Genomic DNA, 19,681 nt, shown 5'->3' on the forward strand with positions numbered 1-19,681 from the left:
TTTTCTCCAGGCTAAACACCCCCAGCTCCATCAGTTGCTCCTCATCAGACTTGTGCTCCAGACCCTTCCACAGCTCCCTTATCCTTCTCTGGACACGCTCCAGCCTCTCAATGTTCTTCTTGTAGTGAGGGGCCCAGAACTGAACACAGGATCTGAGGTGTGGTCTCACCAGTGCCGAGTACAGGGGCACAGTCACTTCCCTGCTCCTGCTGGCCACACTACTGCTGATACAGGCCGGGATGGCATTGGCCTTCTTGGCCACCTGGGCACACTGCCAGGTCAGATTTATTGTCCAAGACTTAGAACTTTCTGATTCCTTTCTCATAGGGTATGATTACTTGATTAAAATATTTACAAGTCACACAGAAGGATACATATATTTTAAGGAATGATAATTGACTTTAAGACCTCTGGCTTTTGAATAAATTATATGGGATTCATCTCCTCTTCTTGTGACTGCAGCAACTGATGGGAGAAGACTGACATTGACAGTGGGATCGAGTGCACCCTCAGTGAGTTTTCAGATGGTACAAAGCTGAGCGGTGCAGTTGGCACAACAGAAGGACAGGATGCCATCCAGAGGGACCTGGACAAACCTGAGAAGTGGGCCCACAAGAACCTCATAAAGTCCAACAAGTCCAAGGGGCTGCACCTGTTGGGGCCGTCCCAGACGTGGGCACAGACTGGGAGAGGAACTCATTGAGAAGAGGAGAACTCAGGGTTTCTTGTAGAGGAAAAGCAGGACATGAACTGCAGTGTGTGCTCACAGCCCAGAAAGCCAGCTGCATCCTGGACTGAATCAAGCAGGCAAGATGAGGGACAGATGCTATGGAAACTTCCATATTGCATTTCAGCAAATTATTCCAGTCTAAATCTTGTGATTTAAGCCAATACAATAATTGTCAAACTTTTCATTTGGCAGTGAGTAATGAGGATAAAATTTACCTTACTGTAGTACAAGGATGGAACAAGGAAATCAATGACAGTAAGTGAATAATCAGGGAAAGAGAAACTGATCATCCTTTTTTTGTTTTTTCAGTAAATTACTGTTTTCTGAAGTAATTTTCAGAGTTCAGTTGCCTTAGTTTTAAATGTCAAAAACAATGGAGCTTTCACAAACCTCCTTTATGACACTACATTTTTCCTTGAAGTTTTACTGATGGTGAAAGCTGATGGCACAGCTCCCCTGCTAACACAATGCAGAGCTGCACACAGAGCCTGTCTCTGACATCGTACTGGCCACTCCCATGCCTGCGCAGCCTCCTCCAAAAGTCTTTGAACTTACAGTCTGAGGGCCAAATCCTGACAAAGATATTCATTGTGAATGCTACCTTAATTACCTAAATTATCGGTTTCGGTCATCTTGTCTCTCCTGGGGAGTGGCATCTCACTCTTAGTTTGACCCAGCTGAACACGGTAACATTCAATGCAAATATTAGTCCATCATTATGGTGCTTTAAACAAACAAGCAGGTTTGGTTTAGATCTTCCTAAATGCGTTGAAAGAGGCATGGTAAATGGTAAATTCATGGTAAATATGAATGCAGACAGGGAGGCTGCAGAGGGGCTGCTGGAGCACCTAGCAGTCCTAATGGTTACCCTAAGCAGTTCCTTTCCAGCACTTGGCTTTCCTGACTCAACCCATTGTCTCTCAAGGGAGCGAGAAACAATAGAGGAAGATGAGACAACTCTCTTAGGTGCCCTAAGTAATGTCAACAGCCACAGAAAGCTTTTTGGCTGTTCCAGTTGCTAATATGGGCTGCCCAAAGAAACTATTTGAAATTGCCCCAGAAAGGATTTTAAGTTTGCTTCCATGTTGGTAGGACTATGCTTGTCTCGTTGCAGCAGCCAAGAATATTAGCAGGGTTTGTATACAATCCCCGGGGTGAGGGAAGATCCATGACAATTCACACTGTCAAGGGTATGATTTCATAATACTTTCTTATTGCCTAATATCTGTCAAATACCTTCAAGTATTTACTTCCCTGAAATGTTAATCCTGAAAGTAACACATACTGTTTTCAGGCTACGTAAGGATAGGATAAGTTTATGGATGGAAAGTTGAATAGCAGCTCCTGGTTAAATGTGGTCTTCAGCTGTGTCCTGCTCAGTATAGTTTGAAGAAATGACAATCTAGAAAAATGTTATGTTTCAGAAGCTATTCTGAATTATTTATTGCCCCTGAACATGGAGCTGGCTGCATGCACAAACGCTGTATCAAGTTTGATATGAAGACTTGAAGTTAAACAAGCAAGGAAAAATGGCTGAAGGTGCCACTTCAGAGCTGCAAAAGAATCTCTGGACAGAACTAACCAAATAATCATAAAATTATCTAGATTGGAAAGAACCTCTAAGAACATTTAGTCCAACATTGGCCTGAGTGTTTGGGCAGAACTGTGTTGGGCATTAAATGTACTGCTGATTACAGACTCCTGACAAAGAAAAACAAATTGCCAAATTTAGATTTTATGAGGAGGCACAGGAAATATATGTGGAACTGCTCTAAGGGGGGAAACTCGGGGACCATGCTGAATTCAGAAATTGAACAGAAGTACCATTTATCTTGTACCACTTAGAAGAGGCAGAAGCCTTTGGAACAAGAAGAAAGAGCATTTTTAAAAGGCCATCATTATATGAATTGTTTTCAGCAGTTTCTTCCACTTGACAGAGTTGGCAGCATACACAAATTGATTTTTTTCCATCTTCCCTCTGCTTATTTACTGCTCAGTGCACTTAAAGGTTTTTCTCTACTTATTAATTAGAATGAAACACGAAGTTCAAGAGTTGTCACCTAAATGCGTGTAACAACTATTTAAGAGGAGATCGGGACAGACTCTGCTTGTGGTGACTGCCTGCAAGGGCCAGCGCTTCCTTCTTGGAGAAGGTGGCAGCCTTTCCTCCTTTCTGGAACTCAGATAGGAGGTTTGCAGTCAGTAACAGGTGCCTCTGGGTAGGAGTGTCCCTGCAGGATGGATCTTAAACACAGTTTCACTGGGAACTCCAGTAGCAAGGATTTAGCCAGGGTCTTGTGCAGGGTGCTCTGTATGATTGTCTGTATCTGTACAGCCAAAGTAATCTGTTTATTATATGATTATAAGTTTAAAGTTTAGCAATACCAGTTGCCCTTGTCAGCATTTTTACCTCATGCTGTCTTTATTTATTTGATTTCTTTCCACTAGAAAGACATTTCTCCCTAACACCATTTCTAAACAATAGAAATAAATAACTTGACAGTGACATACATTTGCTTCAACCAGAGTCATGGGGAGAGATTTCAGTCTGCATAATAATGCATGACTGCTGTTAAAATTTGAGAGACAAGACAATCTTAATGTTTATTTTAATTTTTTTTTAATTCTTGGAGGCTTTCCTTGAATGATGCTACTTATTTTCATAGAAAAAATCAAAACCAGGACTGCAACATTGCATCCATTTTTTAAAATGTTTTGACACATTTACTGAGATTTACTAGGTAATTTCACATGCTTGTCTGGCAATTTATAATCCATTATTTTGCACTTCAAGCTGCATCCTTGAGTTTATTTTATGGCATAGACATAAAGTAAACTAAATGACAACATCTTCTGGCGTCTCCCTTTTATCTATGGGAATGACCTTCAGTAAAGAAAATCCAAAGAATGTTTGTGCATCCATTTTGAGATATATTATTTTCATTAATGTGAATGTTTCTGAGTAATGAGGAAGTAAGACTTGGCTTAGGTTAGAAGAACAGTGCAATTACTTAATAAACCATGTGTCATGAGAATCAGGGTCAGTAGTGCATCAAAAGTTGCACTGTTTGGGAACCATCTTTGGGCCTTGGTCTTCTAATATAATCTGCTGAGGAAAATTTCTAAAAATCTGGCTTGCTTATTTGTGTGCTGATGGATTTCTGCAGTGAAGTTGGGATATGTATGAAATACAGCACAAAACTCCCACTCACTTAAGGGCATAATTAGTCACCCCAAACTGGAGATAGATTAATACTAAAGGAGAGAAGCAATTAATTTATGGCATAGTTTTGATGTAAATATGGACATTATAGTCCAAACTGTAACACTTCATTTAACCAGAATCAATAAAGCAACTCTGTGTTATACTCAGTAGAAGAAAAAAGGACAACTGCAGGCAGAGTAAAATAAAATACACTGGGTAAAAGACTACAGGACTACAGCCTGGTTTTCAAGGCATAGAGCAGATTTACATGAAAAATAACTTTTAAAAGCTGGAAGAAGGAGAAGAGAGGACAGAAAGGAATGCCTGACCTGCAGGTTAAGATCAATTTGTGCTCCAAGGTCAGGAACATTGGAATTCTAAGGGTTTGGTTTTGCCCACTATTTGGAGTCACTTCTTAGTTTTGTATTAGAACTGACTTTCTCCAATGATAAATGTGTTTAGCTCCAGTCATTTGGTTTGTCACCAGCTGTGAGCAGGGAGAAACCGTGCTTATTGTCCAGACTAGAGACAGTTCAGCTGGGAGGCTTCTGTTCCTCCAGTTCCAATAAACAAAGTTAATTTATTCAAAGTTGAGTTGTTTTTTTTTTAATGGAAAGGTTGTATATAGTTGGATGATTTTTATTGCTAAAGATTTTAAATTTTGTCCTGAAAACTTCTGTTTTCATTTTGGCCACTGGTCTATAAAAAATCGTGATATATAACACCACAGATTTAAAAAAAACGGAAAAACCCAACCAACCAACCAACCAACCATTATATACCACTCTTTAACTTGTCCTCTATATTGTTTTAATGAAATGTTAGTACAGAAAACAGTTATTAAGTGGAAACAGTGCTGTGGGTTAGGTGGCTCAGTGCTACAGTACCACCACACTAAAAGCCCATTTTTCAGCATGAAGAAACATATTCTGCTCTGAGACTAAATGTGAGCTCTATCCCTTTGGAACAGTCCTCAGACTGTGTGCTGTACATAGCTTGATATATGATCTTGTAGGAATGTAGGAAATGGAGCCAATCCCATTTAAATAAAAAAGAAACCAGAAAACCAAAGTTTGAAGTTCAGGCTAATAGAAGTGTGGTCAATCTGAAGTAAGATTTGTCTAGTGAAAAAGACTAGTATACTTTTACTGTAGGTTTAGGTTCTTAATTTTGTAATTCACAATAATTATCACCCTATAACAATTTACACAATTCCTTTTCCTCCTGTAACCAACCCTAAATGGCACCTCTTATTTAAAACACACTTGAAACTAAAGAATAGCTTGTATTACCTCCAGCTCCATATGTTTTTCTTCTTTGTCATGGTCCTTCAATGCCTTTTCAGATTGATTACTGCAGTCTTCTAAATGACAGGTGTGCTGATATTTAGTAAGTTCATGTTTAGCTTGCTTTCTTTGGGAAACATTCCTTCTCTGAAGGCCTTTGAAAAATGCCTCATACAGTGGCAGTTCTGTAAATGTGTCATGATCACCTCTGTTATCTGCTTCTTCCTCTTCAGAAGAAAAATCATCTGCGTCTCCAGCCTCGCAAATATGGAGCTTAGTGCCGGCTTCATGTGATAAAAATTCAAAATCAGAAAATGTGATAGCACATGGTTTGTGTTCTATGACTCTGATCTCATAATTTGCTTCTGGATTCTTGTGTGAATTTTTTCCTGTGAGGACTGGCCATTCTGTGTGCATGGGAAGGTTTAAAGGATCTTCCTTTGACATGTGCCTTGTAGAACAGGATAATTCTTCACAAAGGTGCTTTGTCTCGGGCTGGTTGGTGGCACTGGAACACCCTGCAGCCATGCCGAGTTGTAAGGATGTCTCATTGTGGTCCAGTAAGGATGACACAGATGGCAAGCTCAGCTCAGGTTCCAGTAATAAATTCTGAAATTTGTATGGACTTGTCTGATTTTCTGTCTTTCTTTGGTATTTTTCATACTTGGCTTCCTTTGGAGTTCCCAGGCACTCAGCAGATATAAGATAAGGTGAGCCCTGTTCTTCTTCATAGATGTTAGTTTCCATTCCAATGGGTTTCATCCATCAGAGATCAAAATGACTTCATTCTTGCTTGTCTTAAGAAACATATATCTGCATATGTAGCCAGGAAATATATTCTTAGTTTTCCAAAACCATGATCACACAGTCATTATTAATGCTTGGAATCTCATATAAAAACATCTGAATCCTTTCAGCTCCTGAAAAAAAAAATAAAAATGAATGAAAACATGCTTGCAATGGAGCACACCAGCAAAAGAAACCCTGAAACTTGAAATGTCCATATAAATTTACTTCAGATTTACTTGTGCAATATTTCATGTGTGCAGTTTAAATGAACTTTAAACATGAGAATTTTGACTTGTTTTGCTTATAGACTAGGAAAGAAATGGCAAATGCAGAATTTTTTTTTAATTAATGACTCTTAAGTTGGTTGTGACACAACAGTTCAGAATCATTCAAAGTGATGTTAGACATATGCTTGTTATCTAAACATGCCTCTCTATTCACTGTATTTTCATTGTCTATTAAATCACTGACAACTTTTACTGCTCTGATAAAGCTACTAAAATGTCATAGGGAAGACTAAGGGACAAAACACATGGAAATGTCACAGGGAAAACACAGAAAATAATATGTCATTACATGTGTGATTTTCTCTGTCTCAAATTCAGTGAATTGCCAGTGCAGTGCAACACCTGCCCATTTCTAAGAGATTTGAGAGGGAAAAGGAAGAGGCTAAAATAACAGAGAGCTTCAGTGCTACATCAGAGTTGGCCTTGTCTGCTTTAAAAGTCTTAGTACCCATGCTCACACCTAGGCAGGGCAAGTCCAATGCTCTGGGAGAAGGGAGCGGCTGAAGAACTGATCTCACATCACTGAGTAGCTTCTGTTCACCCATGCATGTCATTTACTTCTTGTGACAGATTGAATATTGGTAGTATTTATTTTAATGATTGTTTCAGTACTCCATCTGTGAGAGAGCAAAGCAGAACAGAAGCTTTTTCAAAATAAAAAGAGAAGCTTAAGCCTTTGATATATGTGGCAAACCTGTCAGTGATGAGGAAGATGTGTCAGAAGGCAGCACTGTGCCTGTCAAAGTGGGAAGCAAGCAAAATAAGATGCTGGCATATGATGCGCCTGTCACTGCATGTGCCATAAACTGAGCAATGCACACCAGCTAGGCATATTTTAGTGCTGGTTAGTGTGTATTTTACTGTTACAGGCATGCCTTTGGTAATAGAAAGAATACTGTAACACATCCAGAAAATTTGGATTTATTGTATTACCTTTGTCATTTGGACTGCAGCTGTAATAGATGTGAGCATGCAGTTACACACTGTTTATGTAGATCTCCTCTCAGCTATTGATAGCTATTTAAACATCAGACATTATTGTGAACTGTCTAACCTCCTGCTGGAGTCAGTGGAGAGAGAAAAATGCTTCCAGAAGGTAAATGCTCTCACTTAGCTTGTTTACCTATTTTGATGTGAGAGAAGTCTCCATCCTGGCTTGACTGCCTAATACAAAACTACAGAGGATGTCTAGGCAAAAAGCTTACACCAGTCATCCAGCCTTTAGAGGGACGAATAATGCCAAGAAGAACTTCAGCCCACAGCTGTGGTACACAATAATAATAGATTACATTATCTATGCATGAATGACAGACCTACTCCTCATTTTCTCAGGTGCCTCAGGGTAGTCATCTACACAGAATTGACTTCAGTTCCAGAAAGGGGAGAACTAGTTGAGCAAAAATGTCTTCAAAAAACAAAACACATTCCCACATTTAGATGGAATGATTGGAATAACTAACTTTTTGCATAATATCTTGTACATTGTGGGCACAGTGGAAAGGCCTCTTGCCATTTCAGGTGATTATTATCTGTGCTTTGCTATGAGCCATCACCTTTGCTTCTGAGTCCCTGACAGCCAGCACCCTGGAAGGAGCCACGCTGCCACCACACAAAGCCAGCTATAAACCAAAAAGTTCTGGCTGCTCTAGCAGATTGCACAAAGGGCAGAAAAGGAGCTTTGGCCTGGCTGCCCACATCAGGTGAGAGGGTGGGATGTGTTCACCAGCCATTGCTGCTGGTGGCTGTCCTGTTCTTCAGCTGATGGTAGTTCCAGAAGAAGTAGCAGTGCTCAGGTCTCCTCCACAGACTCTTTCCCAGTCTTCACCCCTTCCTATTGTCACTCCTTCTTCCCATCCTTGGCCCATTTCCTGGGCCCTCTTTAGTTTTGGTAATGCTGCCAAGCAGGATCTGCTGTGATAACATCTGCAGAAATACACCTCTGTGTTCATAGTAACATCTCTGCTGTAATAAGCCAAACATTCAGCAAAAAGTGCTCCAGAAGCAGTTACAGAAATTCACAGGATTACAGAATGGGTTGGGTTGGGTTGGAGAGGACCAGAGGGGGTTATCTGGTCCAACCTCCCTCCACAAGCAGGACCATCCTGCAGCACATGGCACAGGATTGTGTCCAGACACTTGCTGAATATCAACAGTGAGGGAGAGATTCCCCAACCTCCCTGCTGCCTCCCTGACAATCTGTTCTAGTCACAGAGATTAGAACAACAGAGAATAATAAAGAAGTTATTACATAATATGGAAGTTCTACCTCATTTTTAGGTGGAACTTCCTGTGTATCAGTTTCTGCCTTGTACATCAAATTCTGCAGTAGGCATGCCCAGGATAAGTGAATTATATATTTTTTTATTTCTAGTACTTTAGGATGGTGCTTTAGACTCCCAAAAATGAATTATCAACCAAAATATTGTATTTTTCACTATGTCTCCATATAACTCTATATTACTAGTATTTACAATCAATACCCAACTTCTTTTAAAACTTTGCTAAGTTATTTCTCTCAAATGAGTTTTGGTTTTTACAGGATATGATGTAAACCTGTAATTTTTACAGTTTAATTGCAAAAATCATGAAAGAGCTTTTTCTGTTTACTGGATTTGCTATTCTATTGTATTCTTTTTTTTTCCTGGGATGAGACTGGAATAAATCAAGTACTCAGAAGCAGGCTGGTTTTGTGCAAGTATGGCAAGAAATCTCTGAAGGGGAAGTGGTGAGAAGAATGTCAGTTTGTCCTTGTTCACCCTGTGCAACATTATCTTTTTACTCAATCTAGAAATGGCTATGAAAAACCCCACACTTTAATGTATAATATTAAATTCCATATTTATAAAGAGTGACACATAGACATTTCTAGCTCCTAAAAATGGAGCAATCTTGGCAAAGCAGAGAATTTAGAAATCCTACCCATAGCAAAATTTTTAACTCAGAGTGCTCTGAACATTCAGAGCTAAATCTGTACATGTCACAAAAGGCCTCTAAGACAGTCCTGCAAAAGAATGTAATTCTCACCACAATGATGAATGTATACACATACAAGTTCTGAAAACCAGTAATCTTTCTGGAAAGGTCTTCAAGGCTTTATAAATAGGGAGATTACTTTCGTCTGCATATGTAATTCTAAATATATACTGTAGCATTAGCTCCACTGGTAGCAGCTAGTGTAGATGAGGATATGGAATAATGAAAGTATATGTCGGTTTTTCAACTAAAAAGATAATTCAGAGGTAACTGTCCAATCAGAATTGACTCCAAGAAGCATTAGTAAGAGCAAAAACATTATAAGGCAACACACAGGATTATTTTTTTTTTTTTTGCTAAATGTGAAATGCATATCTGAGTGTAGCAACTTCAGCTGTTCACACACATGAGTTTAAAACTTACAAATAGAATGTTGTTTATTAATGAAAACTGCTTACAAATCAGCAATGAATTAATACAGATTTTTGATACGCCAAAAGTGGCATGCCATGGAAGGGAAGTTCTCATATGGTCTGGCACACGCAAGTGTGTATGTGAAGCCTCACAGATCAGTTTCTGTGTATCATGCTCTACTGGCTTGACTCCCCTTTGCCTGAAATCAAATTATTATGATTTATTTTGTGGCATTACTCTAACAGCAAGTGTCCTAAAACAGTTTTTCAAACATGGCTTAAATTAGTACATTTCAATAATCATTATGTATTTTGGCGTTACAGAGCATGTGATTATATGTAACTTTTTCAATTTAAATTCAATTTAAATCTGAACTGACATAGTAAACCAGCAAATCAAGTTCTTATCTTGGCTGGAACAGTGCACCACTCATCTAAAATAAAAAGTTTCTACCTCTCAGGCCCTAGTGCATTTTTTTCCCTTTCACAATGACTTTGCATAGTATTTTCTATTGACTTATACAATATTCCCCTGAAAAACTAAGCAAACAAGGCAAGAGAATGCGAGACACATAGACTAAGAGAAAATAACGAGATTAGGATTTTTTCCTGATGATTATTTTACCTGTTTTGCAAGGTAACCCCATATTTTTCAATTCAGTTAATTTCCATAAGCGTAACAACAGGAGCTGTGTGAGTAGCCAAAAGATCCTCCAAGCATTGGGGCAGAACAGAAAAAGAAGTGAGCAGATCCTTAACAAAAGACATTTCAGCTTCCTCGCTGCACAAGAACTCTGTCAACAGAAGTATGTGTGAGAATCCCTGGGGCGAAAACAGCCTTCTGAAGGCATTGGCCAAATTATTCACAGAAAATTACAGAAAAAAAGGAGAGGGGAAGGAAAAAAATAAAAAGAGAGAGTAAAAGCATGCTTCATAGGATCACCAGGCACTTCTAAAAATACAGCATGACCTCATTCTTCACATTATGCCAGAACTTAACATCGTGCTTTGCTTTATCACCTGGAGCACCTGGAGTCAGGTTCCCACTGCTCGAGTTTGGATGCTGTCAGATTTTGAAAAGGTAGGCAGTAAAATGCCTTTTGATGTAGTATAAAGGCAGTGTAAAGCAGTACCAAAATTAGCTTCCTTGTCACTTGCAAATGTTAATGATTTTTTGCCTATGTTTCATCAAGACCTGCATTTGCTGCCAAAGCTTTACAAGTCTTTCCTTTTATATATATTAATAGAATCTTAGCTTGCAGACAGACTTCTGCATACACTGCAAACTGTAGTTGCAGTGCAAGTTACTGGACACATGAGCCTCTGAGTGTGATTATAAATCAGTTATTTGCAAATCTAACCTGGAAAGGAGAAGGATGCATTGTCACTGGAGTTATAGTTAAATTTTGGAAATGTTTCTCTATATTGCTTTTAAACAGAGCAAAAAGCAAAAATGAAAATGCTGCAATACCCTTCTACTCCTGTAATGGATGTATTCATGTACTCAGGCTTGTAGCTGTAGATTAGGTTTCTCACCTTGAGATATCCTTGAGGGACACTTGTGTATCTTGGCACAGATGCTGCCACAACTACTTCCATTCTGACTCATTTCAGCGAGTGAAGGAGGTGGCACTGAGATGCTGGTATCTCTTACACCTCATGCTCCTGATTGCCTTCACTGAAGTTAAGCAGTATTTTATTCAGCAACAAATTTGGCCTAGTTATGAATGAGTTAGTCAGCGAATGAAGCGACATCTTGAGGCAACCATTTTTCAGGAATTACTTTATGTGACAGTTTGGTGAGGGTTGTCTCAGTTCAGAAGTGCTCATTATCCCAGGACAGTTGCACTACCAGGTCTGTCTACTACCAGCTTTGCCATCACTGCCTCCACCTCCACTGCGTCTGAAGCTCATTCTCATTGCCAAGGAAAATAAAATACCTTCTCAAATGCAATAAAATAAAATAATAAAGAGACACTTTGTTAATTTAATAGTGCTTACATTTATGTTTGTCTTAGGTGCAACTGTTGGTGGCAGATGTGCTGTTTTCCAAGCAGCCTCTTAACAAGCACAGCAACGTCAGCAATTCATTTACAGCTGGACCTACTTGCAGTGCATAGGAGGAAAGATTGCTATGAGAGGAGTTGTTGACATACTTTGTGCTATTAGCTGAGCCTGAGGCTGAGTTTAACCCAGCACAGGCACTGACATCCTGCCAGTATGCTGACTCAATTTATTTCTGCCTAAACCAGCATTTCCAAAGGCACCGTCATTGACACCTTACAGCACATGGTAATTGCAAATAAAGCGAGAAATACACTCTGCAATACGACTGTTGTCCTTTCTAAGAGCTTAGATCCATGGGCAGTGTTTATTTCTAGTTAGTTTATATAAAGTGGGCCTTGATTTTGCAAACCTTTCTGCTCTGTGCAGCCTGTGAATAGGTGAATAGCATGATTACAATCCTGAGCAAAACCAAATGGCAGGAATGTGTGAGCAGCAGTACAGTGTCTTCAAAGAGTAAGATCTGTCTTTCCTTCTTCCAATAGGCACCTTTTACCACTGCATTCAATGTGTTATTTTTGTATTCCCTGTCCTGCCTCATGTACCTTGTCTTACATCAATCTCCTGATGAGATATTGGTCAGAGGTTGTTGGATGGACTACATGCTTTTAGAGGGCAATTTTGAATGATTTAAGAGCACACTCTGAATTGCTTGAGAAATTAAACCTGATGTAAAGATAGAATACTTTGGCTTTGTTTCTATATGGGCAGTGCAGTCAATGTGGAACAGGAAGAATGGCCAGCTGTACATGGACCCTGTTCATAAACACAAGGTCCAAATGAACCAACACCTGATAAATGTTTTTAAAATAACACTGGGTAAACCACATAAGGAAAAAAAGTCTGTGCCCTTTAGGCTGATGAGCTTCACATTGGTGAGATCCCAGGTTTTTGTCTAAGCTGCCAGTCCACACCAAAGTCAGGAAACATCGTTTCTGCAAGCAAAGATGCACAGGCATGAGCTGCTTCTCCTTCCTGTTCCTTCAGCTTTTAAAGTGAATTCCATCATATGTGTTCATGGGATGCTCAAGGGACTTTTGGAAATTGATCTTCATTTTGTGCAAGTGGAAAGAAGCTGGAAGGACCAATTTTATCTTTTTGTTCATATTGGGTGATGTCAATGATAACATTTACTTACATAACACAAGTTCTATTAATATATTTTTATTTTTAAGCTCCTGAAAGAGAAATGATGTAAGACAACCACTTCTCACTCTACAAGTTAGGTAAATAACAAGCAGCTTGCTTTTAGTTTGTTTTTTTTTTTTCTGTTTAGCTCTTTTCTATTCAAAATTGTTTATCAACAAAAAAATTATCTTTCTCAGCCTGCAAGTGTCTTCAAAAATTATACATATCCTTCTGAGAAATTGCTGCTGAACCTGTGACACCAACTAGCAGCCAAAAGAAGTTATTTTGGCAATTCACAGGGCCAAGAACTGGTATGGTCTGGTTTTGTATGGTTCATGAGTCCTTAAAATGAAAGAAATTAAGTACTTTAAATGTATTTCCCTTTTTGAAAAAGAAAAACAAATCACGGTCTTCAGTGCTTTCATGATAAAGTATCAGTTCATATTAATTTCAGTTTTAACCATTATTATCCACAATCTGCATATAAGGAATTGCAGATTGCTATAACCACACACACAACAGGAGAGTTGTAAGCTGGAATCAAAATTTCTCTATCACTAAAGCATTGTCTTAATCACTTTGCATCTTCCATCTGTCAAAAATGTTTTATTTACTGATTGTCATGATTGAATTTACACAAAGAACATAAATGACTGAGGCTTCATCAGGCATCATGAGTGAAGATCAGCACTTGTTTTCATAGGATGAACTCTTCTTGATAATATTGTTTATGGAAGAGAGTTGCATTTCATTAGAAATATGTACCCTTTTACCTCTGATTCTCTTAAACAGGGATAAAAAGATAATCTTAAGCAACCCCCTATACCACTCCAAGCTTCTGATTTTCTAATAATCTATTAAATTCTCCCCAACAGCTCCAACACCCTTCAATAACTCTTAAATGCAGTGCCTCTGCTTCAGGCTTCCTTTACACCCACAAGTTCAGTTTCAAGTTCTGGTCCTGATCTTCAAAATAATCTTGAAGCCTTGACTCTTGCCTCAGCACGCTCTGTCCTTGCCACCGTGGCCATGGCCCACACAGGGGTGAAAGCCTGGTGCAGGGGAAGAGATGCCCCAGCAGGGGCTACTGCACTCATTGCAGCAGAAACCACATAAAAATATGTCGCTCTTGCTGCTTTCTGAGTGAAGCACAGAGAGAAAAATAACTCACAGGACACTGGTGTTTGAGATAAGAATTGCCTAAGTTGCTCTGAAACCAGCCAGTCTAGAGAGTGGGAAGCAGCCAGTCCCCGCCCAAGTACATTAATCCTGATCACAAGACATGATTGTTTCTGATACCTAAGCCAGATGGCTGAATACCTGAAGGAAAAACAGGTAAATTCAGCTGCCCAAACATGGGCTTCTAATGTCCTTTGAGACATCCTAAACTAACCCCCTTGGCCTCCAGCTGGCAGCTCAGAGGTGCGAATCTCCAACTCCTCTGGCATACCTGCTGCATGGATGTCATGGGACAACAGGGCATTTCAGGGGCACTGCTTGGCACCTGCAGGTAGGCACTTGTTTAGGCAGATGAATTGCCCTTTTAGATTCCTCAGCAGGCTATTCAAAGAATGTAACTTCAGGCACCTAATTTTGATGACTAACTTAGCTTTCTTAGTTAAGAGCCCTAATCTCTCCTTTCCCTATACAAAAAGCCTGCATTCTTAATGTATGCGCCTCAATTCAGCTGGCATAAGTACTGTGTTGCTTCCAAAAAGAGGTGTGTTAGTCTTGTGATTGAGCAAAGAAGCTGCTGTAGGAATCCAAATTGATAAAAATTGCCAGCAGCTCCCTGCTGCTTAAGGACCTGTTTCTGTGCTGCAGTTATTGGGGAAACTTTCAAGGCTAGATCAGAACATACTCAGAAAACAAACAAGAACAAGCACTTTAGTGCCAGGTTTGTGGCACTTCAGCTCCCCAGGTTTGCACTCCTATCAGTCTTATAAAGTTTCTGCAATGTTTTGGCAACATGCTACATTTCTCAGTTGAAATACGCTGCTTAATGCAAGACTAGTAAACAGCTTGAATAGGCAGGGCTTTGATTTATGAACTGCATCAATATGGTAATGAGCATGTTGGCTGGGCAATTAGTTTTCAATTGTATAGGCTCACACCAGCTTTTGTTATTATGAGTACAAAGGTTTGTCAGAGTACTTCTGAGTTCAGTATTTCAGAATCCTCTGGTGTCTTTATGCCTATTGGACCAGAACTGAAGCAAATTAAAGCCTCTGCTACACCTTCTGAATCTAATACCACTAAACCATGTGTATGAAAATATCAGCAGTGAATAGATTAAATAGATGCATCCATTTTAAATGCTACTTTGCATGCTTTTTTTTTCCAGTCTAAGGTGGGCTTTGATCTCCAGCAATGTCTTTATCACCCTCTCTAATCAGTGTCTGTAATGAATGCTAAAGAAATAGTGACCCTGCAATAAATGTCAATTACTACAAAGGCCATGCTGCAGGGCAGCCCCTCCTCTCAAGTCCTGCTGGGTCCATGAGATATAAATGAGCAGCAAGGGAGGACTGTGTCAGCTGCAATGAAGACCAGTTATTTCAGAGGGAGCAAAAGTTATTTTAGAGGAACCTCCTGTGATCCCTATCTCTAATTGCAGAAACACCAAAATGAATCTCACTCAGTTTTCATCAAGCAACACTTTTTGATATAAGGACTCCTCCTTCAAAACCAACCTATATTTGATGGATAACCCATGCATTTTTGTTTAATCAAAAAACCAAAACAAAATAAAAAAGAATATTTATGTTGGGAGATATTTACTCCTTTTGATTAATTTTCAAAGCTTTCAGAAGAAATAAGTGTTTGAGCATAAAGTGCTCAGATGAATACTTCAATATTTTCAGCCTTTCTAACTCTTGCCCTCCATCTGATTTTTAAAATTATATTGTTAAGTATTCAGTTAATTTGACAGAATCTCATAGTTCTTTCAAATTCTTCTATTTGGGGGGATAAGCTTTGTTTTGTATTTTTTTTTTCCTAAATAAACCAGGCAAAGGCAAAACATCCAGCAACACTTAATGACAGCTGCTTTAGAGATGTTCAAAGTTTATTTAGGTACAAAAGGAAGTGTTTCTTAAGCCAAGGTCCATATTTGAGGCCTGAGTAGCTATTTTGAACAAATTCCCTCTTTGCTTTCTAGGTTATTTCTTCTCCTGTTATTTGAGATCTTCCAATAATTAGTTACAGTCATCTGTTTTCCAGTCACAGTTCTTTAATTCCAAATTTCTACTTAGGCTGATTTCTTGTTTTGCTTGCTAAATTAGACAGATTTATTACCATAAATCAGATGCTCTTTCCCCATAGAATGGGTTACAGTTTTATCGAATAACAGCGCTCCTTTTTGGATAAACTCAAACATTTCAAGGGGTTTGACAATTATAGTCTAAAAATATCTAAACTAGCTCTAAGCCTGCTAGCCTAGGTCTCACAAATAATGAAGCAGTGGAGCTGAGGCACACTGCTGTGATACCCCTTTTTTGGGGGTATCCAAAGAGCAACTCAGGTCTTTACAAGATACCTGCAATAACTGTATGCCAAGTTCAGAGGTCATCTTTGAAGCTATTCCCTGGAGCTTTCATAAGTTTGGTTTCTTATGCTCCTTTTTGGTTTCTTATGCTATTTTTTGAGACTCCCTCAGATTTTCTCCACTTGTGACATCTTTCCTCTATGCAGACTGAAACTGCCTGGGGTGTTTCCACATGACTTTATGGAACAAAGTGGCAAATAAGTACCCATCTTGAAAAATTATGCAATCCACTAGAGAATGCTTCTAGAAATTTTAAAAGGTCTGCTACACCTGAAGTGTAGTCCACAAAAAAAGAAAAGCTGTTTTGTGGGTTTTTTCCCAAAAAATAAAAGTAATTTGGAGTAGAAAAAAATACCTGAAATGCTTTATATACAGTCCAACAGCTATATAAAGCAAAAGTGCAGGATAATTATTCCTTAATTTTTTCTAGTTTTCCTTTCCTATATAAGGTATTTATTTCCAACCATTAAAAATAAAACCAAAAGATAAGTAGAAATCTTAATCAAATGGGATGTCAATTTCATAGCAGGATGAAGCTCGCACAAACATGAAATTAATTTAATCTGATTTCCATGGAAATGTGGAATTGTTGCAAATTCTGTTACTGAGTTCCTTAAAAAAGCAGAATAGTTATGTCCAGGTTCCGCACAGCATACAAGTGTTAAATCAAATGATTAACATCTTTCCTTGGCCAGGCAAGAGCCTCTGACACTTAATTCAAATAAATGATCTCTGACAGAGATGGTGTGTTTCACCTTAATTTTATGAGTAAAAAGTTTGTGTTAATGCAAGAGAGATTTTCTTTCCTTCAGAATGCTGAAAGTCATTTATTCAGATATCAGAGAGAAGGAAAATTAGTCATTTTTCCCCTTTGTGACAAGAAAAAAGACTAGTTGCTTTGTCTGAGTTTTAGAAGTGCCACAAATTCAGTTTCAATCTTCTTTCATTAAAGATGCGATGTGTTCATCTGTGCACATTGCATGTCCCTTTACAGAGACCCTCTTAGGACTGAGGATGCCTGTGCCATCTTAGTGGGAGCTGAGGAGTTGAATATCAGTTTTTCATGAAGCTCAGACACTAAATCATAGCAGTCTAAAGTGTTGGTGTATATTTGTAATGCTAGAAATAAAGTCTTATTTTAACACTGAGGAATAACCACCACATTGGTAATATTTAGTTTAAAAATATAAAAAGAAGTAAATATTTGATGGTTTATTACCTCTCTGCTCAAAAAAAAAAACGTACAACAAATGCTCAAAGTTTAAGCACTCAGTGCCTTCCTACCCTAATGTTCCAAACAGCTTAAGGCTAAAGTTTTTGATGTTTTTATCACTAAATATATAAGGAGGCTTGATCTTCAAAAAGCTACAGGCCTTTCCTTTTGTAAAATGTGAGCCACTTCTAAAGCGCGTTTCTCCAAAGGGAAAATGTGTCTGGCAGCAAACACTCTGACTTCAAAACTTCAGGCTCTCTCTGGCTTTTTAAAAAATACATGTCTTCATCCCCACTGTTTTCAAAAGAAGCTTAAAAATGGTAAAGGACTATAACTAATGCAACTTTGGCTCCTCAAGCCAAAGTGCTGACAGGGCAAAGCAGCTGCATGAAATACAGACTTCCCTGCACACCCCATCCAGGCATAAATTGCAAACCACCCACAGCAGGCAGAGTGGCCATGACAAGGGACCAGCAATGGCACTGCCTCTGGCCACCCACACCAGGGCACTTACTGCTGACAGGTTTTTCTCTGCCACCTCTCTCCCTGTTAAAACTGCAGTAAATGAACAGTTTTTATGCTTTTTGCTGCTGGGGAAACATGGAATTGGTCTTGTTCATCTCTCATCACCAGAAGTTATGTGAACACATGGCAGTGCCTGCAGCCACAAAGGCACCATGGATTATTAACCACAGGGCTGCATTGCTTTAGTCAAGCCACACTTTGCAAGATGATGCCCAAAAGCAGTGAAAAGCAGAGTTACTTTTAGTGTTTTCTGGGGGAAAACAGAGCCCTGTGTAGAGACAACGCAAGGATGCACAGTAAGGAGAAAATTAGCTGTGCCACTTCCCAAAAAATATGTCCTCAAGGCTCAACAAGCCCTGGAAGAACCTCTGAGCTCAATAAATAGGCTGCATGATAGCAAATAAATGGACAAATGAAGATTTGTAATAATTTAAAATTTCAGTTGCTCCAGCAGACAAAATTAACTACCGTGATCAGAGTCAGATTGTGTATAAATATAGAGAAAATTATAACACCACTCTAAAATTGCTTATATTCACAGCTTAACATACTTATTAACCTTTTCCCATTGCATTTCAGCATATTGATATTCTTAAAACATAATGTCTCGTATGCTAATGCAATATTTGCACATATGCAAATGCTCAGGCAAGGACTCTGCTTATGAGACAACCTGGGCTGTACTCCCCATGTGTTTGCTGTAATGCACTTCTGTCATCCCTTTAAATCAGTGGGAAGGCTGTAGTGATTTTATATTGCTAGGAGTGTCCATTGCAGTGAGAGATTGACGAGTACCAGACTGAGAGCTGGTTGACACACCTTTACCTTACTCCTGCTGAAAATGTATATTACCACATGGATTTTAATGACTTATCCCTACCATTCTGTAGCCTGGGATTTCCTGCTGCACCCTGCCCATGAGACAGGCAGCCAAGGATGTGGCAATACAGGAAAGGCAATGGTGAAACAAGACATGGTTATCTTTGACTGCTTCTCTGCGAGTTATTTACATCTAATTGTGCAATTTTGCAAAAGGTTCAGTTTCCCTTTAATTTGGCTGCAGTACCAACCTGGCAACATCACAATTTCAGTAAATTCTTGTCATAGATGACCTTCAGCTAAGTAAAGAAATGTTAGCTTGCATAAACAATTCCAAAGATATTTGAAAGTATCCTAAATAAACACCATACCTGTGAGGGTACAGGCAAGTAGAAGGTTTTATGAGCTTCTGCCTGAAATACTGTTGAGTTTCCTCAGAGCAAGATGCAGAGTGCCATTGAGTTTACCTGCCATGTGTTTACTGCTACAAAGCCTCCTTACCCCACCCCATTTCCCTGTGCAATGTAGATATATGGAAAAGCAGAAGTATCCACCTTTCATTGGCATCTTTCAGGCTGAAGACATTGTCAGTACTGTGTGTCCAAAATAACTCTTTCAGTTATGAACTTCAACCTATGCAAGCAAGATAAAATACTGGGACTACTAACTTCTAGGGTTTGTTTTGGGAGAGTTTTTATGTAA

The 19,681-nt window shown here is 39.0% G+C and overlaps 1 protein-coding gene across 2 annotated transcripts in view; it reads right to left on the minus strand.

Moving 5' to 3' along the window:
* Positions 1–19,681, minus strand: part of STARD13 (StAR related lipid transfer domain containing 13) — a 284,737-nt gene that overhangs the window by 234,587 nt on the left and 30,469 nt on the right. For both annotated transcript variants that reach the window (XM_063149149.1, XM_063149150.1), the window contains exon 2: positions 5,228–6,141. In XM_063149149.1, the coding sequence (XP_063005219.1) occupies positions 5,228–5,983 (756 nt within the window). In that variant the 5' untranslated portion in view covers positions 5,984–6,141. The remainder of the gene's footprint in view (positions 1–5,227; positions 6,142–19,681) is intronic.

The sequence above is a fragment of the Melospiza melodia genome, chromosome 2 (assembly GCF_035770615.1).
Source record: "Melospiza melodia melodia isolate bMelMel2 chromosome 2, bMelMel2.pri, whole genome shotgun sequence".
Taxonomy (NCBI): domain Eukaryota; kingdom Metazoa; phylum Chordata; class Aves; order Passeriformes; family Passerellidae; genus Melospiza; species Melospiza melodia.